At 46.4% G+C, this 27,768-nt stretch overlaps 1 protein-coding gene across 1 annotated transcript in view; it reads left to right on the top strand.

The window, feature by feature from the left end:
* SND1 (staphylococcal nuclease and tudor domain containing 1) overlaps nt 1–27,768 on the top strand; it is a 456,936-nt gene that overhangs the window by 327,158 nt on the left and 102,010 nt on the right. Inside the window, exon 16 of the mRNA XM_036328783.1 lies at nt 25,634–25,743. Coding sequence (XP_036184676.1) covers nt 25,634–25,743 — 110 coding nt within the window. The remainder of the gene's footprint in view (nt 1–25,633; nt 25,744–27,768) is intronic.

The raw sequence follows: 27,768 nt of genomic DNA, 5'->3' as shown, positions 1-27,768 counted from the left end.
TTGCAGAATTAAATTACCTTTTTAGGTAATTAAGGAGCATGAAGTTTTAACATATTACCTAATGATCTTGTTATAGTTAATCAATGGTAATTTTTATTAACCATTAACTACAAATGTTTTTTTTCACTTACAAGTGTTTCTTTTTCTTTTCTTTTTTTAAAAACAAGTGGAGCTACATGGTGAGGCATCTTCATTTTGAGCTGCTCGCAAAGAAAGCTAAAACACGAGAATAGAAGAAACCTTAGGATGATAGCAAAACAAATAAACTTAAATTCTTTGATTGAGTGTTTGCCACTGTACCAAACACGTGCAGAAGCACTTATTTTCAAGAAAGGGGGGGAAGAAAGCAAAACCCAAAACCAAAACAACCAAGATTTAAATACCACTTTTGCCATGTGAAATTGTCTAATCAGCCTCATTTTCTTCTATTGACATCATCAGCTTCTATTTGTTCTGATGCTTCATTTTTAGTATCATTATGGGCTTATGAAAGCAGGAAGATTGCCTGGGTTGGAACAAGTTTCTCTACCATTTCCTATGTGTCCATTCTCAATCAAAATAAATCAACGCAGATGCCAGTGTCCTCTCCCTTGCCAGGCCTTTGAGACCTACTTGGGAGAAAACGAGTATATGCCTTACCAGCGAGGTGAACTCAGCAAACAGGACCACCTTCTGCAACAGCAGTGCTGCCCTTTGGAGACAGAGGGCCTCTTACCATTTGAGAGCTGACGGGCCAGACCATTCTCACGTAACCTATGAGTTGCAGTGATCTGATCCTATGAGCATATTAAGATCATTTTGCATAGCTCTTAGAAATTATTAAGAGAGTGTAAAGGTAGCATAACTACATTGGTGCACATAATTTATGCCTTTTCTCGTTGTTATTAAAAAGAAAAAGTAATTCCAGAGAGTTCTAATGTAAAGCTGAAGTACTCGCTGCATAAAGGAGTATGATGGATTCTCTCACTACTTGGAATTGCTGTGCTAGAAGGAAGATGGGGAAAGGGAATGAATATAGTCAAATAAATTAAGCCTTGAAACCCAAATAGGGTTGTGTAAGCAAACTGACTACAGATCAAACAGAAAAGCGTTTGCTAAAGAATACGTGATCTTAGTTGAGGCTGAACAAAACCAGACTCTTTGCCCGTATGTGTATATTTCTCTTGACATGTGCAAAGCGTTCTTGCATATCCACTCCTGTGATCTCAGATCTCTTTGGCAAAAAGTATCACCCATCCATTAAACTGCAGAGCAGGTTTCCCCAAATGGCAAAGAGTCATCTTTATTAAATGTAGACAAGCCCATTGGCAAACAGCAGGTGGGATTTGTATGGTTTATCTAGCTTTATGGATCCCCCAGATTTCCTATGTCTATTTATTTATTGTTTTTAATATGTGAGTTTTATTTCTTAACACTGTCCTGGCTAGCACATATCAATCCTGGAAGGTTAGATCGCGGTGTGTGTCATGATGACCAAGCCTAGTTGCTCATTCTTCCTCCCCATCCTGCAGGCGGCTTCTGACCGCCTTCCTGGAAAAAGTGTTGAGAACTATCCACCGTTCTCATGGTACAGGTGAGGAAACAGGCACGGGGAAATGCAGTATTTCTCCATTTCAGCGTTATCATGGTCACAGACTGTTTGGTAGTACATATGGCCTCATCCCATGCCTTTCAGCTCTACAACTTGCACTTGGCATAACGTGTGCTTAACTTCACTCACCTCTTTTCAACTATTCTCTTCCACTCAGAGCCAAAGCTACTTTAAAGCACTAGTTCAAATGACACCGTGATCTCTTGGAGTCTATAGAAAACTTTGGAGTGGAGTATATATTTTGCTTTTTAGAACCTCAAGTCAAATCAACAGTTACTTGATAACTTATTCTGATGATTGTATTCTATTTGATCTATTTTTCTTTAAGTAGTTCAACAGCCTTAGGCCACAATCATTGTGTTCTGACCTGAACAAGGACATTGGGGCAGCTAGATTTGAAACTGAAATGCGGAGCATGTACAGGGTGCAGCGGTTGTTCGATTTGGGTGAGTGTGAGTGACGGGTGAGGGCGTCTGGAAAGTAAAACTGCATTGCACATTTCTCAACAGGGGCAATCAATAGTGGCATTTGGAGGGAACATTCCTCCTCATCTTAGCTCCCTCTTCCAAATGCCATGGCACCGCTGCCATTGGAAGCATTGGGAGCATCAGTAAACCACTCTCACAGTTTTCCAGATGCTCCTGGGGGAAGGGGGGCTGCACGGTCCCCGAGTAAGAGATCTATTTGTTGGTTGGCAGCAGAATCGGAGAAGGCAGAAGGTAGAAACTGAGGAAACACTGGTGAAAAGTCTTGCTTCTGGTTTAGGATTCGGCAGTCTCTTTTTTGATAGGATCAGTATTTATTTATTTATTTATTGTTAATCCTCACCCAAGGATATTTTTTCCATTGATTTTTTAGAAGGGGTGCTGGGAGGTGGGAAAGAGGGAGAGAGAGAAATAGAAACATTTATGTGAGAGAGACACATCGATAGGTTGCTTCCCACATGCACCTTGACCAGGGCCAGGAATGGAATCTACAATCCAGGTACATGCCCTTGCCCAGGGGTAGAACCCTCGACCCTTTGGTGCACGGGGCGACTCTCTAACCACTGAGCGACAGCAGCCAGGGCCGGATCAGTATTTATTGACAGTGGCATCCAGAGAAAGAACTCCCGTGCCACCCTGATGCCTTATTTACAAATTATTGGCAGGCATGGCGATGGTGGAAGAAGAAATTGCTGGAATGACAGTGGAAAAGATCAGTAAGGGATGCAATTTGTCCTTTCATGTAACTGTCTCTTGTTGCCATCCATGCTATAGCTTTCCGGGAGCATGAATAAGAGCAGCTTGATTGACTTCCTTCCTGAAATCCCAGCTGCTGTCTCTTCATGCTTCATGAACTTCAGTCAGAGCCGTGTTCTGGGAGATGCAGGCCCTTTCTTGCTATCCAACACCCTAGCCCTCCTGGCTGATCCCCACTCCTGACATGCTCATTAGAATCAGCAGTGTTCTTGACTTGTATTTATCCATAGTAAGTTTTCCTCCTAGTATCCTTTTATCTTAAATATTCTAAAAATATTTTCTTCAGGTCTAACAGGTCTCTCTTGTCACCACAGTGACCATTTTCAGGTGGTGGTTTAGACCCTGTTTAAATATACTAAAACTTATAGGAGGATTATCTTCAGACCTGACTATTTGGTCAGGGGCGTTGACCTCTTTTCCCTTAGATTGAAAAAAATAAATGACAACAGCCAATACAACAATTATACCTATTTTCGTCAGATCAGCAAAAAACATATTTTTGGGTGTGCTGCAGAATTTTAGTAATAAGTTTATGTGTGCCATGAGAGGAAAAGATTGAAATCGCTGCTCTAAAAGTATTCCTTTGTTTAATAATACATACTTTTCATAGTGTTTTCAAAAACTTTTTCCTCCTGCATTTTGCTACCGTGCTGTGATGTGAAGGGGCTGTGGTTATTGCCACATAACAAGTGAAGACACTGAGACTCAGTGAAGTTGTCTCTTGGACAAGGTCATACAGCTTAATTAAGGATGGAACTGGCCCTTAATACTCGACCATTTCCTCTCTTTCCTTTTCAGGGGACTGAGGGAAGAGGCCAATTTGGTTTGTCCTCTTTGGATGTCAGAACAATGTGTCTTTTTTTAAAAGAATATTTTAAGCATTTCAGTTCTGATCTTTTATCGAGATAAGTTCTTTTCTTTTCTGCCAACTAATTGTGACCTCGCATCAATCAAATATCTGTCTCCCTTTAATCCACTGTACTCTTGGTTTTGTGTATTTTTTTAACCCTTACCTGAGGATTTTTTTTTAATTGATTTTAGAGAGAGAGGAAAGAAGGGGGGTGGGGAGAGAAAGAAACATCAATCAACTGCCTTCAGAATGAGCCCCGATCAGAGATAAAACCTGTGACCCTTGGGTGCAAATGGTACCATCCTCCAACCAACTGACTGGGCCACACCAGCCAGGGCTGTTGCTCTTGTTTTTGAACGTTGTCTCAGTAATGCAGATCTGCAGTCCCTGTTGCCTGGTATATGTGTGTTAACTACATATGTATGATATGCATACTACGGAGTTTAGGATTTTTGTGAGGTGCAGATGAATTATGCTTCAACTTTATTCTTTCAGTTCCCTTTGAATTTCTCAGCAGAGGTTTGATGATTAGATATTGACCGAGGGAAGAAGAAAGCTATGATAATGGTTCTCAAATAGATCCTGATTTTAATTAAAAAGAAATTTGACTGATAACAAAAAGGTGTGTTTAGGTAGTAGTTATACACACAGCTTGAATATTATTACCTTCTCTAAAGTCTGGGAAATTATAAAAATAAATTGTGGGGATAAAGAAAGCAGTTGTGTGTTCCTAAGCCAGGTCCTTTTCTGACTTAGGAGTGTAGTAGGAAGACCTGGTGTTGTGCTCTCCCAGGGATCAACTCTCATCTATCCTGGGCTGTGCTTCTCAGCGGAACTCGAATGTCCTGCCCAGGCACATGTGTATACTTCGTTCTTGCTCCCCCTCCCTGCCACTGGAAGCATCAATACCTTACCCCACAGTTCTGCTCGACAGTGTTTCTCTGGCTAGTTATTCATTCGTTAAGACTGAGTGCCAAGGGTGACTCTGAAGGATTTGTGTATTTAAATACTCATCTGTATTTTAAATGAGTACATACTCTGTGTTCACGGGGTATCCTCTGTTGCCTCTGTCATTGCATGATCCTTATAACTATTTCTTTGTATGGAGCTTTGACACTTGGAACATGGTAGAAATTCAGTAAAGGGTGGGTGGGTGGTCTAGGGATTTACCTACCCTACCTTTGCATCCTGAGGAAGAGCATCATTGTGGACTGTTCCTTTCTCTCATTAGTCATTGTGAGTGCCTTAAACCAGAGGAGGAATGGGGATGCTGAGCTCTCCCACATGTCTGGTAGAACCTGCACGCTTGTGTGGCATTGTGGTAGAGGAAAAAGAAATGGCTTCACAGACAGGGCACTCACTGCCTGGCCCGTCTCACCTCCCTCATCCTTCCTATATAATAAAAGGCTAATATGCAAATTGTACCCATGGGCAGGAGTTAGACGTGCGCTGACCACCAGGGGACGGCGCAGAACATGGCAGGCATTGGCAACATGGCGCTGGCAGCAGGAGGCAGTGGAGGCGCTGCCGGCCCTGTTGGGCCCTAATGAGAGCAGGCAGAGCCAGGCCAAGTTGGGTGCGAGCAGGGCCCCGGTCCCCCCACCAGGCACCATCTGTGGGGCGATCAGTGAGCGGGTGGCGCCAGGCCAAGGCATGTGTGAACGGGGGGCCAGATTGCCCTGCTGGTCACTCCACAGATTGGCCCTGGCCTAGGGACCCTACCCGTGCATGAATTTTGTGCACCGAGCCTTTAGTCCTATCTAATAAAAGACAAAAAGGGTAATTAACCGTACCTCCGCTACGCTTCCCATTGGCTAATCAGGGCGATAGGCAAATTAATTGTCAACAAAGGTGGCGGCCGGCAGCCACGCAGCTGAAGCGAGCATGAGGCTTGCTTGCTCCAGTGATGGAGGAAGCCAAGGTTCCCCGCCTGCCACGGCCCGGCTCTGAGCTCCGAAAGCAACAGTGTTTCAATTATAGAAGCTAAACAAACCCCAGATACCTGCTTTCAGCCCGCCATGGCCTCAGAGCTGGAGCAAGCAGGACTGCAACAAAGTTTCAATTATAGAAGGTAAATAAATCCCAGAATAAAAAAGAAAAAAAGAAAAAAAGGAGAGGCTGGGAACTTCAGTCGCCGGCCAGCCTGAAAATGGCCCTCAGCCCCTCACCCAGACTGGCCAGGCACCCCAGTGGGGACCCCCACCCTAAATGGGGTGTGGCCAGCCTGAAAACAGCCATCAGCCCCTCACCCAAGCTGGCCAGGCACCCTAGTGGGGACCCCCACCCCGAAGGGGGTGTGACCAGCTGCAGACAGCCATCAGCCCCTCACCCAGGCTGGCCAGGCACCCCAACGGGACCCCCACCCTGATCTGGGACACCCTTCAGGGCAAACCAGCTGGCCCCCACCCGTGCACCAGGCCTCTATCCTATATAGTAAAAGGGTGATATGCAAATTGACCCTAACAGCAGAAAGACTGGGAATGACTGGTCACTATGACACACACTGACCACCAGGGGGCAGATGCTCAATGCAGGAGCTGCCCTCTGGTGGTCAGTGCACTCCCACATGGGGGAGCTCTGCTCAGCCACAAGCCAGGCTGATGGCTGCCAGTACAGTGGTGGTGGTGGGAGCCTCTCCTGCCTCCTCAACAGTGCTAAGGATGTCCAACTGCAGTTGGCAAGTGGACATCCCCTGAGGGCTCCAGAGCTGCCAGAGGGATGTCTGATTGCCATCTTAGGCCCAATCCCCTGGGAGCAGGCCTAAGCCAGCAGGTGGTCATTCCCCGAGGGGCCCCAGACTGTGAGGGGACACAGGCCTGGCTGAGGAATCCCCCCCCCCCGCCCGAGTGCACAAATTTTTGTGCACCAGGCCTCTAATCCTATATAATAAAGAGGCAAATTGACTGTCACGCCCTCACACAAGATGGCCGCCACAAGATGGCCTCCAGGGGAGGGCAGTTAGGAGCAGCCAGGTCATCAGGGGAGGGCAGTTGGGGCGACCAAGTCAGCAGGGGAGGGCAGTTGGGGGCAACCGGGCCTTCAGGGGAGGGCAGTTGAGGGCGACCAGGCAGGGTAGGGCAGTTGGGGGCAATCGGGCCAGCAGGGGAGCAGTTAGATGTTGATCAGGCTGGCAGGTGAGTGGTTAGGGGGCAATCAGGCAGTCAGGCAGGCAAGCAGTTCGGAGCCAGCAGTCCTGGATTGTGAGAGGGATGTCTGACTTCCAGTTTAGGCCCGATCCCACTAAACTGGCAGTCAGACATCCCCCAAGGGGTCCCAGATTGGAGAGGGTGCAGGTTGGGCTGAGGGAGACGACCCCCCCCACCCCCCAGTGCATGAATTTTATGCACTGGGCCTCTAGTGTATATAATAAGAGAGGTGGACAAAGATTATCTCCAGGGCCTCTTTGTTACTCCAGCTTTGGAAATTCTGTGAAACATTCCTTTAGGTGGGGAGACACTTTAGTATATTCATTACAAATATGAGTTTTAGAATCAGGAATAGGCTCAAATTCTGGATCCTCCATTTATAAACACTTTGATCTAGGACAAGTTATTTAACCTATCTTTGCCTCAGTTTTCTCATCTGTAAATTAAGGATTCACTAAGTATTAAATAGCATGATTTTAAAAAGTACCTAACTCCAGTGCCTAACAACAGAAATAGCATTCAAGTTGTAGTAGCTGTTATTCTTCAACAGATTTCATTGTGATAATCTCTCTTGTCTCTTGATATACTTCAGGAAACTTTTGAGTACATACAAACCTAGCTCTGAAAATACCATCTATTTCCTGATATGTTTTTAAGGAGTTCAGCATAGCCTATCGGGTTATCTGTCTATGCAGGAAGAGACATCAATAACAGACTGCCATGGGCCAGGGCACTGGGCATCATATTATACAGCCCTGTTACTGACCTCTCAGTCGTGTTTTTTTCTTCCCCAAGTTTCCCTTTAGGTTCTGTGTGTCATAGAACTGTAGGCAAATGCACATGTTTTTAACTTGAATTAAACCATGTCACCCATTCCTCATCTTCTGTTGAGCACTAGGTATTATCCCCTTTTCTTTAAATTAAATCTTTATTGTTCAGATTATTACAATTGTTCCTCTTTTTCCCCCCCATAGCTCCCCTCCACCCGGTTCCCACCCCCCCCCCCCGCCCTCACCTGTCCCCCACCCCCCCACTGTCCTCATCCATAGGTGCACGATTTTTGTCCAGTCTCTTCCCGCATCCCCTGGTATTATCCCTTTTCAAAGTGATCTTATTACCTTTGGCCCCTGATTCCTGCCTATTTGAATCTTTTTGTGTTTGTTCTCTCATCTGATAGATATTATGTAGGTAGGTCTTCAGTGTCTTCATCCCAGTTGTTAATAAACATCCTGATTAGGCCCAAATGTGGACTGTCATCACTTCATCATTTTCATAGGACCACACGGGCTTCAAGTGCTCAGCTTCATTCGTGCAGCAGTCTTGCTGAGCTGCCCAGCCCAAGCCGCCCTTTTCCAACAGATTATTTTGCTGGATTTCAGCTCTGACTTGTTTAGATGTCACTTTCACCTGTAGATCAGCTTTCTTCTTATTTGCGGTCGTCACCAGCCTTTTTACACATCTTAGAAAGCTGTGGGCTTCTTTCCAAGAAATGCCAGGTACATGAAGGGAGAAAAAGCATGTAACCACCAAGGAAAGGGGGGTCTTGAAAAATCATCGTTTTTTAGAAGGGCAAACGGGGTAATATGGCTGGTATGCTGGCTGCCAGAGGACAGGAGTTGAAGATTAGTTTGTGCCTTTTTGAAGGGCACTGTGTCTGTTGCTTAGGTTGTACCTAAATGTCCAGGTTGCATGTCACTAAGGCAGCCCTGAGTTAGAGGGCCTTCCCTGCTCTGGCTGCCTAACTCTCCCAGGCTCTCTTGCTGAGGGTGCTCAGGCCAGGCTGTGTTGTGTGCTTGCTTTTCAGCAGGGGACAGTCATGGGCTGAAAACCCTAATCTCAGAGTCGCAGGAGCTGCGTGCTTTGCCCTCTCTGGGAACGCCCTCTCCCAACAAGTTAGGTGGCTCCTCCACTTACATAATGTGTGTGTGTTCTGGCAGAGAAGAGCTGCCCGATCAGTGTTTAGCAAAAAATGATTTGTATGGAGTTATTTTGAGGCCCCAGGGGAGGGAATGGCAGCCAAACCCTGCGGTATTTTAAACCACATCACTCATCTGCAAAGATTAATACATTACGGTGTCTCAGCCTGAACATTGGTAACAGGGAAATAAGAAAGTCAGGTTGTAAATGCCAGTCTTCTCGCTGCGCACAGGTGGCTTCAGGGGTTTGGACTGAGCTTGGTGCCTCTGGTCTCCCCCTCACTTGTTTAACCCTGTCCGCCCTGAGGCTGGAAGGGGACCTGCAGGGTTCCTTCTGGGCTGGCCCCGGCTCCCTTTGGAGCTGCAGTTTGCTTATTCTCTCATTCACCATATGGAGAGCAAATGAGTTTCCTAGTAGAGAAGTGAGCCCACTTTTTTGTGGTGATTGAGCTAGCAGAAATCCCCTTCCCCTTCCAGAGCATCACCTTCTCTCCTGGCTCAGCTTGAGCAGCTGTCCACTAGGGATGCATGAGCCACAGAAGAAAGGGTTTTCCGGTTTAGTGACATTAGGGGAGACGGCCTCCATAGAAAACACTTCTCTTGTTTTTGTTTCTCTCTTGGCTGCTTTGCTGTGAAATTTGCCTCATCACTCCCCACCCTCTTGCTGACAGCTGTCATCTCTGCCACTCATGAGCTGGTGTCTCTCTAGGATGGCTATCTGACATGGAAAAGACCTTCCTCCTCCACCCACCCCTCCACCCCCACCCCTACCCCTGGGTCCGTAGTTGTGTAGTCGAAGAGTTCCTTGTGCCAGGAGATCTAATTGCCTCTGACCCCGAGGGATCCATTTGGGCCCGAGGACATCAGGCACTGCTAGGCTGCGGGGGGCGGGCATAGAAAAAGAACCCTGTGCATGACTGTCCATTTGCTTTGCTTGTTTTATAATTTTAGGGGGCGTACAATGACTTTAATGATAAAACTATGGAAACAGAATATGGTTATATAAAACTGGCGATGAGAAAGTGTACAGCTTTCCAGAGTCCCCAAAATTCCTACAAGGATATGCGCCCAACGTTTTTCTTTTAATTAAGGTGCCTTGTCACAGCCTCATATACCCCAGCCTGGGCATAGTAGGAAGATGTGGAAGGGGGCACACTTCATGGGAAGCAGTGTTGGAGCTTGTGTGAGAGAGAGCGAGGGGGTGGGGGGGCATTTAGTTCTCTGCCACCTGCACTCCTGAGGAGCCAGCATCCACAGTCTCACAGGTTTTAGCTAACGTGGTTTCCTTCCGACGGACCTGCCTGCTGGGGACTAGGGCTAAGATCGATGTAGAGGGAACCACAAACAGCCATTGTCTTGGGGTGGGGCAAGGGAACTAGCGGACAGCCTAGGGCTTTGGAAGAGACCTGAAACATGTGAGGCAAAAGAAGGGGTGGCTCCTCCCCATTTTCCCTGGGATGAAACTTTATTCTCAAGTCTGGTCTCTGCCACGTCAGACCCTGAGACTGAGGATGTGTGCCCATCCATCAGTACGTAGGCACCACCCTGGCATCATTCTTCCCACAGATGTCAGTTTCTGATCTGGGCCTTGAGGGTAGCTGCTGCCTTCTGCCAGAGGAGTGGACATGTGAGTTCGGGCTCAAAGACAGTAGTGTCCTCAGTCAGCCTTCCTGCCTTCCCTCCCCTTTCCTCGCCCTCTGTCCTGGAGCTGCTGAGCACACACAGTGCACCTGTGCACAGCCTGGGTTGTCACAGGCCCCAGCATCATCAGCAGGCGACGTGCTTGATCACTGGATATGTTCAGGAAGTCTCTGCTCCCACCTTCCCTAAACCTTCCCTCACCAATTCCTCACCTGTCACGCCATATTAGAAATCAGGATTTTTGGCAAGCTTTCCTTCCAGGGCTCTGTGCCTAGTGTTGTCCTTCAGTTGTGCAGTAAACACACTAGAGCAGCTTTCCACTTCCCTGAAGACAGGCACTGCCTGATGAGACAGGCCAATACCCCGTTTGGCTGCAGAAACTCCAGCAGTTTGTCCGTCAGGTACAATGTTTTCTCCTTGCTGTCCTCCCTTCTCTCCTGCTTCCCACTGAAGCTTTGCATCCAGTGTCACAGTTCAAATCTTGGTGCTTGATACCCTGTTGGCACAGTGTGATAGGAGCTAAAAAACCTCAATTTTTTTTTTTTAAATGCAAGTCGTGCTTTCACTGACTGCAGAGATGACTGAAATAGCCGTTTCCGCAGTGTTGCATCCCTGGAAAGTAAAGGGTGCAGAAGTCCTTTCCTCTCCTTCGGTCTCCCAAAAAGGAAAAAGAATCACTTCAATAGAACACTCTTTCCTGAATTCTGCTAGGTAGATTCTAGGCAGTGTTTTGGATTTGTTGTACCTTTGTTATCCCTGAGAGCCCAGGGGATGAGAGAAGGAAATGAATAGACTGCTTGTCACAACACCACCAGGGTCCCCACAGTGCCTGGGGCTGCTGCTGAGAGAGAATGAGAGTGGGCCTTGGGCAGGATGCTCGGCCTCTCCCACACAGGCCGCCAGGGCTTCCCTTCCTTCAGCGGGGGATTCCTGCTGCACTAATGGAGCTGTCTCTTTTGCTGCAGCATCTGCCTGGTCAAGGGAGGGAGGAACCATGTGCAGTCTCTCTACAGCCCTCCCCCACTCACCCAATACAGGCGGCTCTCAAAGCCATGAGAAGGGATGTACCCACCACCGCATCAGGCATTTTAATTAAATCAACTAGAAAGGCATTTCCAGTGTGAGGATTCTCTTCATGTTATGTAGGCTGAATGTGGAAAAACAGTAGAATGATAGCAGATCAAACCCATGTCTTATGAGGACCTGGGGATGTTTAGCCTGGAGAAAAAAGTGACATGAGGATGAGAAGAAATAGATGTTGTACTGTCTTCAGATATTTGAAGGGCTGTCAAGTAGATAATGAATGTTTTTTGCGTTCCCAAGGAACTGGACCAAATCTTAGAAGGCCTAGATGTCGAATTGTGGCGCTCTGATTTTATGTGGTGAACTGCGGGAAGCCACTGGAGAGTTTTGAGCAGAATATTTTCTTTAGGATAATTAATCTGGTAGCTGTATGTGGGAGAATAAGGGGAAATAAGGGTCAGGCAATAGATCAGCAGATTCTTGCCCTGGCTGGCATGGCTCGGTTGGTTGAGCAGCATCCAGTGCACGGAGAGGTCAGGGGTTCAATTCCCAGTTAGGACACATGCCCAGGTTGCAGGCTTAGTCCCCAGTGGGGGATGGGCAGGAGGCAGCCAATCTCTGTTTCCCTCTCCCTTCCTCTCTCTCTAAAATCAATACACACACACACACACACACACACACACACACACACACGATGATTCTTGACTAAAAATGACAGGAGCCTGAGCAAACTGAAGATTGAGAGGAATCATCAATGGATCACACAAAAAACTATGGAGGTGAAATTAACTGGAATTGATAAAATATAGCAGTCATTGGGTTATGTGGATCAAGTAGGGACAAATCAAAGATAAGTGAGTTTTCAGATTAGGAGGATATGCTGAAAGTGCTGAAATCCCATGATGGCAAAGGAAAAGGGAGATTTAGAAAGATGAGTTTGGTTTTAGACATGTTGAATGGCGGTATTGGCAAGACACCCAAGGGGAGATGTCTGTCAGACATTTGGGACTGGTGTCTAAAGCTTAGAGGACAAAGATGACATGTCTGTGGGTTCTGCCTGTTCACCATGGTGAAGGCTGTGAAGATGGATGGGCTTCCAAGAGACAGTGCAGAGTCTAAAGGAAACGGCCCAGAACAGAATTGAGGGCAACAGCAGTAGGCAAGACCAGCAGCCCAGAGCAATAGGACCCCACTAACAACACGCAAGGGGAGGACAGAATTTCTCTAAAGGGTGGTGCACGGCGTTGAATGCCATAGAGACCTGGTAGGGCTCCCACTGAGAAGAGATGAAAGTTGGAGTGAGGAGGGCGCTTTTCCACGTGGTATTTTGTAGAAAGATAAAGTCTGAGTAGAAAATCAGAGGAGCGAAGGTCTGTTGCCAGGGAGCGGAGGGAAGCAGTTAAGGGTGAGGAACAAAGAATGGCAACTCTGGAAGTGCCCGGGTTTGTGCTTATGGGGTGTTAGCTGCTTCAGACTGTTCCTTGAGCCATGTGTCCTTCCCTTTTACCTTGTAGATCATATGACCGTAAGCTTTTTTAGCATTGTTTTTATTATTTAAGGTATTCTGACATCAGTCACCTGTACTGATGTTCTAGTTCTGGCAAGTTGAACTGAGTGCCTTGCCTGGAAAAAAAATTTTTTTTTAAAGCAGCCTACAGTATGCTTTAGAGCAAGAGTCAGCAAACTTCTCCTGTCAAGGACTAGAGAGTAAATCTTTTAGGCTTTGTGGGCCATACACTCTCTGTCACAAATAGACAACACAGCGTGGCTATATTCCAATAAAACTTTATTTATGGAAACTGAAATTTGAATGTCACACAATTTTCATGTGTCACAAAATATTTTTTTTTTTAACCTTTCTAAAATGTAAAAACCATTCTTCGCTCATGGGTTGTATGAAAACAGGCTGCGGACTGGATTTAGGCTGCAGAAGTTGTCTGTTTACCCCTTTTTATTATGGTAACAGCATCACAAAAAGACTGCCGTACTTCATCCACAGCCCAGAATTCAAGTGACTCTCCAGGATAAGATGTACTTATATGTCTAACATTACCCTTGCGCCCTTGAAGATCCTCGCCTTTTCAGAATTCCATGTTTGTCCCCGCTCCCGCCCTTGCATGTCTGTCTGTCTGTCTTTATTTATTTATTAGTAAAGTTAATGAGGTAAAGGGCTCTTAAGGAGTTTCTCAGCTCTCAAAGTTGTATTTATTCTCCTTGGTTATAGTCTTAATATTCCTGACCCCAGCAATTTCTTCTTCTCCAGTTCAACTAGCTGAGTATACTCATCTCTAGACATTTATATTTCACTTGCCTCAGGAGGAGAAGCTCAGAGCAATTTTCTGAGAGTGGAATCAAGAAAACCAATAGTTTGGAAGTACACGCCACACATCTCAGAACCATTTGTTCAAATAACAACACAGCTTGGTTTAGAAAAAGTCACTCTAAATTTATGCAAGTCCGTAGCTTTTACATTTGGCTGCCAGGTGTGTGTCAGAATACCTTCTGGAAGCTTATACTTACTTGTAAGATGCAAGTGGGTATTTTTCTGTGGCTTTCTTGCCACCCTATAGTTAGTCCCTACCAGCCTGGACAGTACATTCAAATTTTTCTCTTTATCCATTAACTTGGAATTAAAAAGACTATGATTAGAATTCTTCAGTGCCAAAAATGAAAGAGATGGAAAATAAATCTAAGAGTTATTTGATTCAAATATAAAGTTACAGGTTTAAAATAAGTCAGAGAAAGCAAAAGTTGAGGTTCTCATAGAAACCAACTCCCCCTCATTGCTCAGTCTTGGGGTTTGTGCTTGTTAAGTGCTGTCTCCATGGTGCCAGGATGTTACATAAAAGCTTGAGCCATGCAGCGGTCTTGTCATTGGAATGACCATTGTTGTCCGAGCTTTTGACCTCAGATACTTCGTTTTCTATGTAATAAAAATAGGAGGTTGCTGTTTCGATAAGGATAATGAAGAGAAACCCAAGAGAACACATTTTTGGAGCGCATAGATCTTTCTCATGCCCAGTTGTTTCATTCTGCTCCTGGTTGGTGGTAATATTATTACAGCTGCTGCTTGTAGCAAACCCCAAAATGAACATGTGCCTTGGGACGCAGAAGCCTGCCTACCCTCTCCAACGCCCTCCCCAACCCACTCCAGAGATCGCCTGGCTCCATTGTTTATGGTCGTGTTCTTGGGTTGCCAGGGAAGGGAAAGGCCTCGTTAATCAGGGAGTGTTTTCAGATCTTGCTCTGCAATGTGGAGAATTATAAGAGGTTATTCTGATGCTAGCCCAGTTGTTATCTGAAACAGCTCAAACGCATTTCTCCCTTTTGGGAATGATTCTTTGGTGTCCAAAGCCAGTGATAAATCAAGTTGGTGAAGCCAGTTTTGCACACTGCCCGGCTAGACTGAGCCAGAAAAACAGAATAAGGCCGCTGAGCCCTCTCTTCCTCATCTCCTTGGATAACAGTCGGTGATTTAGCATTTAACATTCACTCACCATGGTCCTAGAAATAAGAGTTTACTAGAATTCCTCATGAACTCACCAAGTGTTGTTAACTAGTATGCCTTTGGAACTCAGAATAGGACATTGTTAGAATGGGTTTACTGTATCTACCTCTGCTAGATTTTCTCCTCTCTGGCATTTATTTAGCAACTAATTATTATCTACTAGTGCCATGGTGCACGGATTCATGCACATTGAAAGGAAATTAATTAGAAGGTGGCCGGTGGGGCGGGGTGCGACTGCCGGACACTCACTGAAGCCAACCTTCCGCATACTCTCCCCAGCTGGCCGTACCTGAAGGGTATCTGCTGAGTGAACCCCTCGGCCTGGCCTGCGGGAATCAGGCCAAAACCAACTCTCTGACATCCCCCAAGGGGTCCCAGATTGCGAGAGGGCGGTTCTCGGGTGATGCATCCCGGAATCGGGCTCCCTCCTCTCTCTGCAGCTCAGCAGCTTCTGCGTTGAGCCTCTGCCCCCTGGTGGTCAGTATGCATCATAGCTACCCCCTGGTGGTCCTTGCACATCATAGTGACTGGTTGGACAGTTTCTTAGCCTTTTATATATAAGACTAGAGGCCCGGTGCACAAAAATTTGTGCACTCGGGGGAGTCCCTCAGCCCGGCCTGTGCCCTCTCACAGTTTGGGACCCCTCAGGAGATGACCACCTGCTGGCTTAGGCCTGCTCCCTGGGAGATTGGGCCTAAGCTGGCAGTCAGACATCCCTCTGGCAACCTGGGAGCCCTCGGGAGATGTCCACTTGCTAGCATGGAGCAGGCCTAAGCTGCAGTTGGACATCCTTAGCGCTGCTGAGGAGGTGGGAGAGGCTTCCACCACCACCGTTGTGCTGGCAGCCATCAGCCTGGCTGGTGGCTGAGCAGAGCTCCCCCTGTGGGAGTGCACTGACCACCAGGGGGCAGTTCCTGCATTGAGTGTCTGCCCCCTGGTGGTCAGTGTGTGTCATAGTGACCAGTCATTCCCAGTCATTCTGCTGTTATGATCAATTTGCATATTACCCTTTTATTATATAGGATAGAGGCCTGCTGCATGGCTGGGGGCTGGCTGGTTTGCCCTGAAGGGTGTCCCGGATCAGGGTGGGGTCCCGCTGGGGTGCCTGGCCAGCCTGGGTGAGGAGCTGAGGGCTGTTTTCAGGCTGGCACACCCCCTTCAGGGAGGGGGGGGTCCTGCTGGGGGGCCTGGACAGCCTGGGTGAGGGGCTGATGGCTGTTTACAGGCTGGCCAAGCCCCCCAGCAGGGACCCTCACCCCATGAGTGTGTGTCCAGCCTGGGTGAGTGGCTGATGGCTGTTTGCAGGCTGGCCAATCCCCCCAGCAGGGACCCTCACCCCATGAGGGTGTGGCCAGCCTGGGTAAGGGGCTGATGGCTGTTTGCAGGCTTGCCACAGCCCTGTCAGGGTGGGGGTCCCCGCTGGGGTGCCTGGCCAGCCTGGGTGAGGGGCTGATGGCTGTTTGCAGGCTGGCCACGGCTTGGCTTCCTCCATCGCTAGGGCAACTAAGCCTTCTGCTTGCTCCAGCTCCGTGGCTGCCAGCTGCCATCTTGGTTGGGTTAATTTGCAGTCGCTCTGATTGGCTGGTGGGCATGGCTTGGGGTGTAGAGGAGGTGCGGTCAATTTGCATGTTTCTCTTTTATTAGATTAGATATAGATTATGTACCAGATACTGGGGATACTGAGAGAAGTTACCTCAAATTACTGCAGAATGGGGTCTTCCATTAATAGGCTAACAACTAGAGAACGGTACCTCTCTCCTATGTCATGCCATTGATGACTCTGACCAGAACATTCTAAGGGACATTTAAAGCCACCTCCTTTCTTCAGATGCCTCCCCTTCGCCCTTCCCTCTCTTCACAGGGGCCTGCATTGCATTTTGAATACTGGGTATTATTGCTTCTATTCCCAATTAACTTCAGTCTCTGGTCTTTCAGTGAATGCATCAAACATTACCAAACCAGAACCTAATAAAAGTCTTCTACACAACTAGAGCTACAAACTAAAAACAGGCCTCAGTCTCACCTCTTGACTGGTTCCGACTTCCCTGACTGCAGTTACCTGAGGAGTTTGATCCCTTTCATTAGGATTTGTTCATTCTTCTTTTATCCCGTTATTCTGATCACTGAAACCACAAGACCCTATCTCCCCTGAGGTAAGAAAGTAGCAGGCTTAGAGAACAAGAGAAAGAATAAAGAATTTGAGACAATGCAAAATCCTTGTTTCATTTCTGAATGTTCCAGTACAAATTGAGGCCTCATACCATGTAGAATGAACTCTTAGGAGCCAACTGGTTTACCGTTTGCCTTGCTCTTCGGGGCTATTTTGAGAACATGAAAATGGAGGACAAGCTGCTCCAAAGTGGGGAGGTGGCAGTTCTCAATTGTTAACTGATTTCATTAACAGCATTTGCAACTCGAGACTTTCAGATTATTTCTGCTTTAAAACTTGAATAAGACAGAAGTAGGAGCAAACTTTCGGGGTGTGAGGTGTGTTACATTTCTGAGAACCGACAATGTGAACTGATTTGGCTTTCCCTGTATATTTAGGTGATAACCACATTCTTAAAGTCAGGCAGAAGGCCTGGCTTCCTCTGCATTGTGTAGCAATGGTTTGAGTTCTGGGCTTAGTGCTTGATGCTTAGATAAGGATTAGCTGTCTAAATATTTTTTAATGCCAAAGAATGTTTTCAATTGACCTGGACATAGTTAAATAAATGTGCTCTTTTCTTGGGCTACATATATCACTTAAGTATCTTACTCTGTATGTGTAGGAGGTTTTTAAAAAAAATTGTTTTGTGTTTTGGTGGGGGAAGGGTGGCAAGGGAAAGTGTAAAGATGGAGCTCACTGAATGTGGGGGTAAACATCTCCACCGAGAGCCTGTGAATCATTGGTTGTGTAGCTGCAGCAACAGGCACTCGGGCAAAGGCAATGGGGTGCAGTTGTTGTGGCAGGAGCTCATTTTGGTGTTCTGTGCTTTCCCAGGTCCTTGATGTTTACTCCAGGGACCGTGTGGAGAGAGAGATGGGAGAGGTGTCCATACTTTCCGATCTGGGAAACGTACAGCGTAGTCCAGCATTCCTACCTAGGTTACCTGGGTTCTTAGAGACCAGGCATGAAGGGGCCCCGCTAGATAAGATCAGCTAGTCTACTGCCCCTTTCCCAGCTGTCTGTCCCCTGCTCTAGACTCAGCTCCACTTTATCTGCTAGCCAAGCATGTGGCACATGCTAGCAGATAAAGCCTGTTTTTGTTTTCAAAGTCCCATCGGAAGCCATGTTGTCTCCTCTGTGATTTAATCAACAAAAATTGTGTTGAAGTTTAAGGGAGCAATGTTGAAAGCAGAGATATTTACATTTAACTCTTATTAAAGAAGTCTTTCCCTAAATATAGAAAATAAAATCACAGCTCCCTGGTCTGGGCTGCTTTCACATAAGCTGAGTAGCCACCTTTCAGCTTTAGAATCAAAAATAGCATTTTCATGTTCATTGGGAAACTTATTTATAACCCAGTAGTCATCCCCATGCTAACTTTTTCCAGTATTTGGTCCAGATTTTCTTTTCCTTATAATTACACCCCCTGTTTTCAGGCTAAGCATTTCCCCTCCTTTTTGTGTTTACACCTTTCAGATATTTGCAGATTACTATCATGTCACCCTTAGTCACTGCTTACCGAGCTGTACAGATCTGGCACCTTTTATCTTTCCTTTAAAGCTAGGCCTCCTACCCCTGAGTCATTTTCTATCGCTCTCTTTAAATGTGCTCTCGTTTTCTGCATTTCCATGTGGCCACACAGCTTCCTAGAGCCAAACATAGGGTCAGAAATGCGAATTGTTCTCTCCTTTGTTATATTGGAAAGTAAGCATCTTTGCAGTGCTCCAGCCTCAGGCTCCCTGGCATTGCTGGGCAGAGTTGGCCACCTCCTCTCTGTACTTAACCTGCATTTCTCAAGTGTGCTAATTTAAAGTAAGTGGGTGTCGCTGGAGGTTTTTTGTTTGTTTGTTTTTCTTCCTTGAAGTGCTGTGTAACTATGGGAAAGTGGGATGTATGTAGTTATGGGTTCTGTGGGCCCCTCTCCTAAGGTCTACAACCTTGACAGTTCATTAGCCATTTTCTTCTCTGTATTTGCCTCTTTTCTAAAGTATTTCTCACTAATACTCATTCAACATTTGTTGAAGATCTACAGTGGCACTGTGTGCTAGGCAGTGTGTTGGATGCTAGAAAGAATAAAATCTGAATCTGATACAGTACCCATCCTACAAAGCAAATAGTTTTAGTTGGATTATTTTATTCTCACATAGGCTTGCTCATGTAGCAGTGAGGGGAGAAAGCAGATTTAGGGGAAGATCCATGAAACTTAACGGGTTCCAAGGTTAGGTCAGATCTCACAGACCCTGGAACCCGGAGGGTGATTGTGGGCCTGCGATTGTTCCAGGACTTCTGTAGATATCCAGTGTTCGTGCTCCAATGTTGGTGCAAGGTGGTTCCCTTCCTCTAGCTCCCGATGGGCTTGTTTTATACATAGTCCAGTTCAGATTCCAGAAAACACCTTTCTCACCTGATACCTCCCTTTCTATTTGGACAGAGCTCTCACCCCACCCCCCTGCCACTGGCAGCCTGGCTGCAGGCTACCCTTCAGGTGGGGCAGTAGCAACTCTCCGCCCTCCCTGTCATTCTCCACTTTCTGTTCCGACCTCCATCCCCACCTGTGGTGAGGGCAGAGGCCAGGGTCATGTGCTAGAAAACAAAGATGCTTGAGGCTGCACTTAACAAGGGATGTGGCATGGTGAGTACCATAATGACTTGTCTGATCCATCTACCAGCAGTCCCCTAGACACACATGCATGTGCCTAGCATAATCCAGTTATCACGTGTTATTTCTTAATGCTCTGCAACCTACAGGCAAATGGTGAATTCAGTCACCAATAACATCTTGTACAACGGCAGAGGAAAGTCATGTTTTCATGATGGAAATTAAGCTTCATTGGCACAGAGTCTTTCTTTTTCATCATTGAGCTTTCATCTTCCAGCACAGTGTCTAGCCCAGAGTAGGTACTGATACATATGGAGTGAGGGAAGGTCTGAGAGGTGAACTGTGGCATTTTAGGTATCCGAAGTAGGCAGAAGGCAAAGATTATGTCTGCATCCCTCCTGTGCCCTTCCCTGGGCAATGTCCGATGTGGAATGAGCACACGGTAGACACGCAATAAGCACAATTCTTACTGTTTCCACTAGACTTTTGTTTTCTTTGCCTAATGCCCGGTCTTGTTTGCTGGACAAGGTACCATTGGGAAACTGTCACTTCTAGCAAAGGCAGATTTACCACACTTCCCTTTAGTTCCCAATAAAGGAAAAAGCAAATGCACTCTGAGCCCAGAGGCTTAGTTATCATAAAACTCAACATGCAATGTAAACATGACTCTTACACATAGAATTTCTTCTATGGCAATTATTGTACCATTAACAAGAATTTGTACTTCTTTTCCAAAGCTGACTGACCAAAGTATTTGTGTTAATTGACCTCATTAGTCAATGTCTCTAAATATATAATTTTTTAAAAAAATAGAATGCTCTGTACCCCAGCATTTTAAACTGAAAAGAGGCACCCTATACTCCACAAGCCAGGCCTTGGGTGAGGAATCTTGAAAGGGCATAACCAAAATTGTAGGATTTTATGGCCGGGGAGGCTTTGGAGTGCCTTCTTTTCACAGAGGCCATGAGGCCGGAGAGGATTTATACTTGGTCAGTGGCAGAACAGAAACTCTTAACAGTCCTGTGCTGACAGCTGATGCCGAATCCTCTCTTCCTAAACCAGACACGCTGAGGGAAACCCTCATTTTGCTTTGTCTTGTGTGTGTTTGTTTTTAATAGTCTTATTTAACTATTACACCCAGAAAGCATAGAAAAGGTGAGAATAACGGTGAGTTTCACCGATAGGCAGGTCGGTCTGTAGGGCTCTAGAGCGTCCTGGAGGCATGTGGACCAGGAGGGTGGAATTGTCTGCCTTGCTCTTCTGTGTCTGCCTGAGTGAGGTCAGCTGAGAGGGCCCCACAGGCTGGTGTCTCTTTTCGTTTTGGCACATCCCATAATAGGGAAGGAAAATGGGAGTTTTTTAGGTACAGGGTTTTTTTTTATAATATTTAAATATTTTTGGTTTTTGAATGGCTGGGAAGCGTCGGGGAAGTTTGACTGTTGACCTGCACCTGTGTGTGTGAGGCACAGCAGTTAATGCGTCCTTATCAGCAGGGAGCACTGCACCGCACGGCGCGTTATCTGCAAAGACGGCTGTTAGTGGAAACAGTCACGCTCAGAATCACGGCATTCCGCACCTGGCGGGGCAGCTCTGGACCTCCACTGATAGCTCCCTTTCCTTTTGTGTGTTTCTTTCATCCTCACTCGTGGATATGTTTTTATTGATTTTTTTTTTTTTGGGGGGGTGGAGATAGAGAGAGGGAGGGAGGGCAGAGAGGAGGAAAGGGAGAGAGGGATATGAGAGAAACATCAGTCTGTCAGTTGCCTCGTTCCTGGACTTGCCCCGACTGGGGATCAAACCTACAACCTTTTTGGTGTACAGGATGACACTCCAACTAACTGAGCCACCCGGCCAGGGCTCACTTTGTGTTTACCACCGTGGGGTCTCTCCATTGCTCCATGTTGGCCTGCCCAGCTCAGCAACTGCAGCCTCCGGTTTGCTTCCTGAGGACCCAGCTTTCTTTCCCTTGATCTTTTGTGTTTTTATTTTTTTAAAGTGTGTTATATTGGTAACAGAGCTGCATACCAGGGTCCCCTGCCCAGTACTGCAGTCATTTGCGTAAAGGTGCAGCGCGGACTGGGTTCGCCTCCTGACCCAGCTCTCGGGAAGGGGGGGCAGTAGGACTCTTCCTGCTGACAGCACGGTCCTCCCTGGTTCTCAGCGGTGATACCTGTCTTTTTTACTTTAGTGGGCAGCATATTTCCTGCCCTGTCCGCTGATCCCTAGGGACACAAAAGCAAGTCCAGAAGCTGGTTACTAAGCACTCAGGGTAGCCTTTGAATTCTCCAAGGAGGCCGTCCTTGCCGGCCTTCTGTGTCCACGCCTCAGTCTATACCAGTGTTTTTCAAGCTGAAGGTCTTGCCCTCTCAAATCAATTCAATGTCATAACCATCTTTCTTTTTTTTTCTTTAATGAAATAGAACAGAAGAGAGACAGAGCACAGCACATGTAGTCAAGATTAACCATTATTTTGTGGAAACTTTGTTATATAAAGTGTATATACCCATATGTACATGTGTATATACCCATATGTACATGTGTATATATGGGTTATAATAAAAATAAAAGTTTGAAGACCTATCGTCTGCACAATGTTTCATGTGCAAAATTAGCTTGGCGCATCGATTTCTAATATTCGATGTCACCAGACCCCTCCTGCTATCCTGGCCCTGTCTTTGACCCCTGGGCTGATAACAGATTCTGCCTCCCCCTGCCCAGTCCATGTTTCTGAGTCCCGGTTTGGTATTCTGCCTAGGGCTTCCCCTTGTATGTAGGAATTCCCCTGCCCAGAGCTAGAAACTGGCCTCTGTGCTCCAGCCTGACAGTGCCTGAAACTCAGTTACCATGACCACCTGGGTGCCAAGTGCCCCTTCTCCTCAACTGAGCACCAGCTGTTCCTGGGCTCCTCCCCAACAGGAAATGGAGTGCCTCAGGGCCCTGGACTCTCCTGCCTGCTCTCCATTGTGGGATATATCACCCCCTGGTGACAGTGTGGTTCAACTCCAAAACTGTCCTTTTTCTCAATGGCGTCAGCATCTGACAGTTTAAGGTTCATGTAGACCACTTACTGCCTTTGTGATCCAGAGCCTTATGCCAAATCTTAGATACTGTGGGTACTCGGCAAGTGTTGATTTTCCCCCTTTGTTCTTCTAGACCTGTGCCTGGGTGTAACTCTGGTACCTGTTCCACTGGGTCTGTTTTTAAGATGCATCTTCTGTCTGTCTGTCTGGCGTAATAAGTAGCATTAGCTAAGCCACATCTCACCCTGAGCTGAGATGTGTCAGGGAGACAGGTTTTGACTGGGAAGGGGAGACCTCAGAAAAGAGTCCACCCAGAAGAAAAGAAGTAAATGATAAAAGCAGACATAATAATACTCTTGTTCTCAAGCAGCTTTTGTTCTTCCTCTTCTTTCTCTTACCTGCCTGCCTGACAGGAATTGATATGCGTGGGTGCGTTTACTTTTTCTACTTAAAAAAGGGCAGGAAAACTGCCTGCGTTGGCTTCCTCATAGTGCACAGCTGGAGCTCAGCTGTTGGAAAGCAGAGGAGTGCATAGCAAAGGCCCCTGGCCTTCCATCTACTCTGCACGGAGTGGCTGGGCTTTGGTCACCACTGGCCCAGAGGACTCTCTTCTGAAAGATGTTTTGAGGACATTTCAGTTTGACGTGTCTAACTCCTTGGGTTCATTGAGCCATCTTGTTTTCTGGATTTAATCACTCGGTGGTCTCCCAGGATTCGGAGAGAGCTGCTGGGATCTTTTGCGATTTTAGAATACCAAGAAAGTGACAGAGGAATAGGATGTATACATCTACTAACCAGTGAGACTCAGTTATCTTTTGTGCCCTTTTAGTAGTTCTTTCCCTTGGTCCCTGCTGCCTGGTGAGTTGCCCTAGCCTCATCCCAATTCTAGGCCCCTGTTCACAGTAGCCTTACCAGCAGCACCCCAGTCGGCCCACCCAAATGGCTGCTGAGGGTAGAAATAAATGCTTATTTTAGCATTATTCTTGTTTCTGCAGTAATGCTGTATCTATGGTTATGTGACCAAAAAGTTTAATAGAATTGTTTATTTTTCTCTCTGACAATTCTATTCTTGCTTAGCTTGCAGATATAAAACGAAGTGTTTTTGGCTGTTGGTATTGTAAAAACCATGGGCTATCTTTCATTCCATTTTACTCCAGCCCCATCTCTCCCAAGGTTAATCTCAGGCTCTTTGGCTCTATGAGTTTATTATCGTCTTACAAAATAAGCTTCGCTTCCCTGTGTAGCCTAGCACTGAGTGCCAGGCATGAGCCCCGGTGGTCTTCTCACCTGTGTGACAATTGGATGGGACCTTCAGCTGTCCCATCTTAGCTTGGGTGGGAGAACAGCCCTGGCCACCAGCTCAAGCGGCTCTCCGCTGCAGTGCGCTCCCTGTCTAGCATTTGGTTTGATTTGATGTTACTCCTTTTGTGAGGCTTTGAGGCTTGGAGAGAAAGGTCTCTTCTTGAGTTTCTGGAAACCCAAGGTATAAACAATTCCTCTTCCTCTGAGCCTTATGACCTTGAGTCTGTGCTGTGGCCAGAAACATGACAGCCACCTGGCTTCATCCTGAGGAGAGGTACCTTCTGCCCCTGCAGTGGCTCCTTTTCTCCCCAAGGCTCCCCAGCAGGTGTTGCCGTGGCCTGGGTGCTCTGCTGCGTTGCCTCCCTGTGCCACATCGCTTGTTCCCCCAACTGAGGCTGCTTGTAGGAGAGAGGGAACAACTCACAATTCTGCCTTATGGTGCAGGAGTGACCAGCAGTGAATCAGACAGGGGCCCTAAATGTGTCCTCCCCATAATTTGATTGTTTTCTTTTCCGGTGGCTCTAGATTAGTTCAGCTTTTTACAGCAATCTGATTTGGGGGAATATATTTACAAGTCTAATTTGTACATCAAAACTCGACCCATTTCATGGCCTGTCAGAGATGAGCACTGTGAGTAATAAATATATTTGCAAAGTAAATTATTAAACCAAAGCAAGGAAGAAAGGCAGTCTGAGTTAGATATTGAGCACCTGTTTTGTATGAATACGTTTCTGGATACAAAGAAGTGTGAAGGATGCGATTCTGCGCTCATGGATCTTGCAGGCTAGTTGTGGAATGAAAGATGACTAAGATCTTGAGCTTGGATAACTGCTAAGAGTAATAATGATAATAATGGTCAACTAATAAGAGCTAAAATGTATTGACCCTTTCTCTGTGTCAGGCATTGTGCTAAGTATTTTATATCCCTAGTTCACACCACCACCATTGTGAAGCTTTGCAGTTAGGGCAGGGGAGGCTTTGAATGGTACAGTAACTTGGCCAAGGCCACAAAGCTAAGTGATAGAGTTAGGATGTGAATCTAGGTCTCTCTAACTCCAGACACCTGATACTTCATCTGATTCTGAATGAAAAACTGAAGATATTATTGTCTAAAATATAGCCAGAGGACAGAAGGGAAAGCTTATTTGAAGAGGAAAATAACACTGAGTTAACACGTGAACTTGATGGGAAAATCAGATAGTAAAGAGGAAATGCCTAGGAGTCAGCGGAATGGTTCTCAGGATGCAGAACGGCTGGACTATCAGTGAGTCTAGGTAAGAGCCATTCATGTAAGTGATGGTCGAAGCAGTGAGACCAGGACTATAAGGACTAGGAGTCCAAGACGAGGACTCATCCCACATGTGGGTGTGTGTGTGCTCCCTGCACATCCAACTTGGAGCTCACGGGGTCCTCCTGACAGTTCCCGATGCTGTGGCTGGAGCTCCTCTCCCGTGTAGCTGCTGTGATGGTGTTTGTTTTCCCACCTGGGGCGGACTTCATTCCCTTCTCCTACTCTCCCTTGTCTCAGACATGACGGCATTCTGATCTAATGCTTGCCTTATTAGAAGTGATCAAGGGACTGTCCTTGCTGGACACTAAGCCTAGTGGCCCCTTTTCATCACAAATTCTCCTTTTCTCCTGACACAGGCATTGAATGCCCCAGAGGAGCCCGAAACCTCCCAGGCTTGGTGCAAGAGGGAGAGCCCTTCAGTGAGGAAGCAACGCTTTTCACCAAGGAACTGGTGCTGCAGCGAGAGGTAGGACTTCTTCCAGTTGCTTCCTGGATGAGAGGGTGAGAAAGTGGGGTTCATTCGGTCTCATGTTTCTCTGCCATGTCAGAGACCAGCCTGTCACTTTTTCCAGTGCTCAGCCTTCCACATCCATGATCCTTTTGGTGTCTGCCCACATCCTAGTTCCTGGAGCCCTGAATCATTGGCCAGCTGCCCCAAAATTGCTCCTCACCACTGGTGTCCTGGGATGCATGTTGATCACCAGGCCAGCATCCTGATGCAGAGCTGACAGCTTTGCACTCCTTCTGCTTGCGAATTAGCCTGAGCCGTCTGCCTCCAGCTGGATTTAGAAGCTTGACTAACCCTGTCAGGGGCCAATTTTCTTTGAACATTTATTTGTATCTTTTAGTAATTGCATTTTCTATAGCAGGTTTTCGGACTTAATTTAATTGTATTCTGTTTCTGCCTGTTGGGCTGGCTCTTACAGGCAGGAGTTAGGCTTCTCATCTGCTGTGGTGCCCATCTACCTGTTCATTTTTATGAAGTCATAGTCAACAGATCCATCTTCTTTCCAGGACTGTGCCAGCCATGAATCAATCTTGCTAGGTGGGCACAAGAAAAGAACAGTGGGAGGAGTGTGCTGGGCTCAGACTTAGGATTTTAGATCTGCTTTTGTCCTCTTTTATAATAAAATCCATTATAATATCATAATATGCACAGAGCTAAAAGGTTATGGGCTCCTGAAGGTTATCATGAAGGAGTGAAAAGTCTTTTTAGATCAGCGGTCGCCAACCGGTGGTCCGTGAGGTCCGAAAGGTTGGCGACCGCTGTTTTAGGTCCTTCAGATCAGACATGTGGGCTCCTTTGGGATTTTAAGTGATACAAGTACCTATTTATAAGCTCCAGCATCTCTCATTTTGATTTGAATCACCAGCGAACATATTAGGTGTGAGAGGTACTGAAGAACAGGCTAGCTCAAGATGGTTATATAGTGTGTCCCAAAATTCACGCAAGATTTGAATTTTGTGTGAGCATTAACCACAACAACAAAAAATAAAAGCCTAATTTTACTTGGTTTATTGAATCAGATTCTAATATCTGTTGCCCTTTGATTTCAATCCCTTCAATTTGGTAAGCATTACCAAGTACCAATTATGGCCCAGGAGCAGGGACAATGAAGACCACGGCTTTGCATATGTGCCAGCAAAGCTGTGGAGGCCATTTACCTGATGTGCTATTCCATACATAACCCTATACTGTATACTTTATGAATCAATAAAAAATTTACAACTTTTAATTATAAACCTGTGTTTTCTATCAAAATTACTTCTTGTGTGAATTTTGGGACACCCTGTATTAGACTAGCCTGGCCTCAAGAAAACCACCACTTTCTGCTATTGGTTACCACCTCTTTGGTATTCTCTAGCTCTTGCTTTCTCATTTTGTGCAAGTGGCATGGCAACAGAAATTCTGAATTCTCAGTCTGAGAGATATGGGTTCCAGTTCTCAAATACCAGCTGCAACCACCTGGTATTGCTTCACATCTCCCAGCCATCTGTACAGTGAGGGGCAGGGCTCAACCCTCAGTTGTCGCATCAGTTTCACATTGCCCCCTGCTTTGTATTTGGTCAGACGTATTTATGTTTGTGAAGACGGTATGGTCCCTCCCCTCCCTCTATTTTGTAACTACACACTGTAGCCTGAATTTTTATCAGTTAATGGTAGCCCCCTGCTAGAGAAGTTTTCAAGAATTCAAACACTCCAGTTGTCCATCAGTAGTTGTTACAATTTTTGAAGTGGCCCAGGGGTTAGGTAGAAGGGGCCAGTATTGTAGAATTTTTCTCTATTTTGGCCTTTGGATAAGGCAGTACAGAGCAGTGGCATGTTGGAGAAAGCAGGTTAGTCCATTCAACGTCATGACTTACAGACATTGCAGAGGAAGGAACAACAGATGTCTGTTTGTTGTTCTTTGGTAGAGGAAAGAAATCACTGTGTTGGATTGCCTCTGAGACGTTTGCTAGTAACATCCTCATAAATTACTATCTAAATCAC

This window comes from Myotis myotis, unplaced genomic scaffold (assembly GCF_014108235.1).
Source record: "Myotis myotis isolate mMyoMyo1 unplaced genomic scaffold, mMyoMyo1.p scaffold_m19_p_11, whole genome shotgun sequence".
Taxonomy (NCBI): domain Eukaryota; kingdom Metazoa; phylum Chordata; class Mammalia; order Chiroptera; family Vespertilionidae; genus Myotis; species Myotis myotis.
This window is presented reverse-complemented; position numbering and strand designations above follow the sequence as displayed.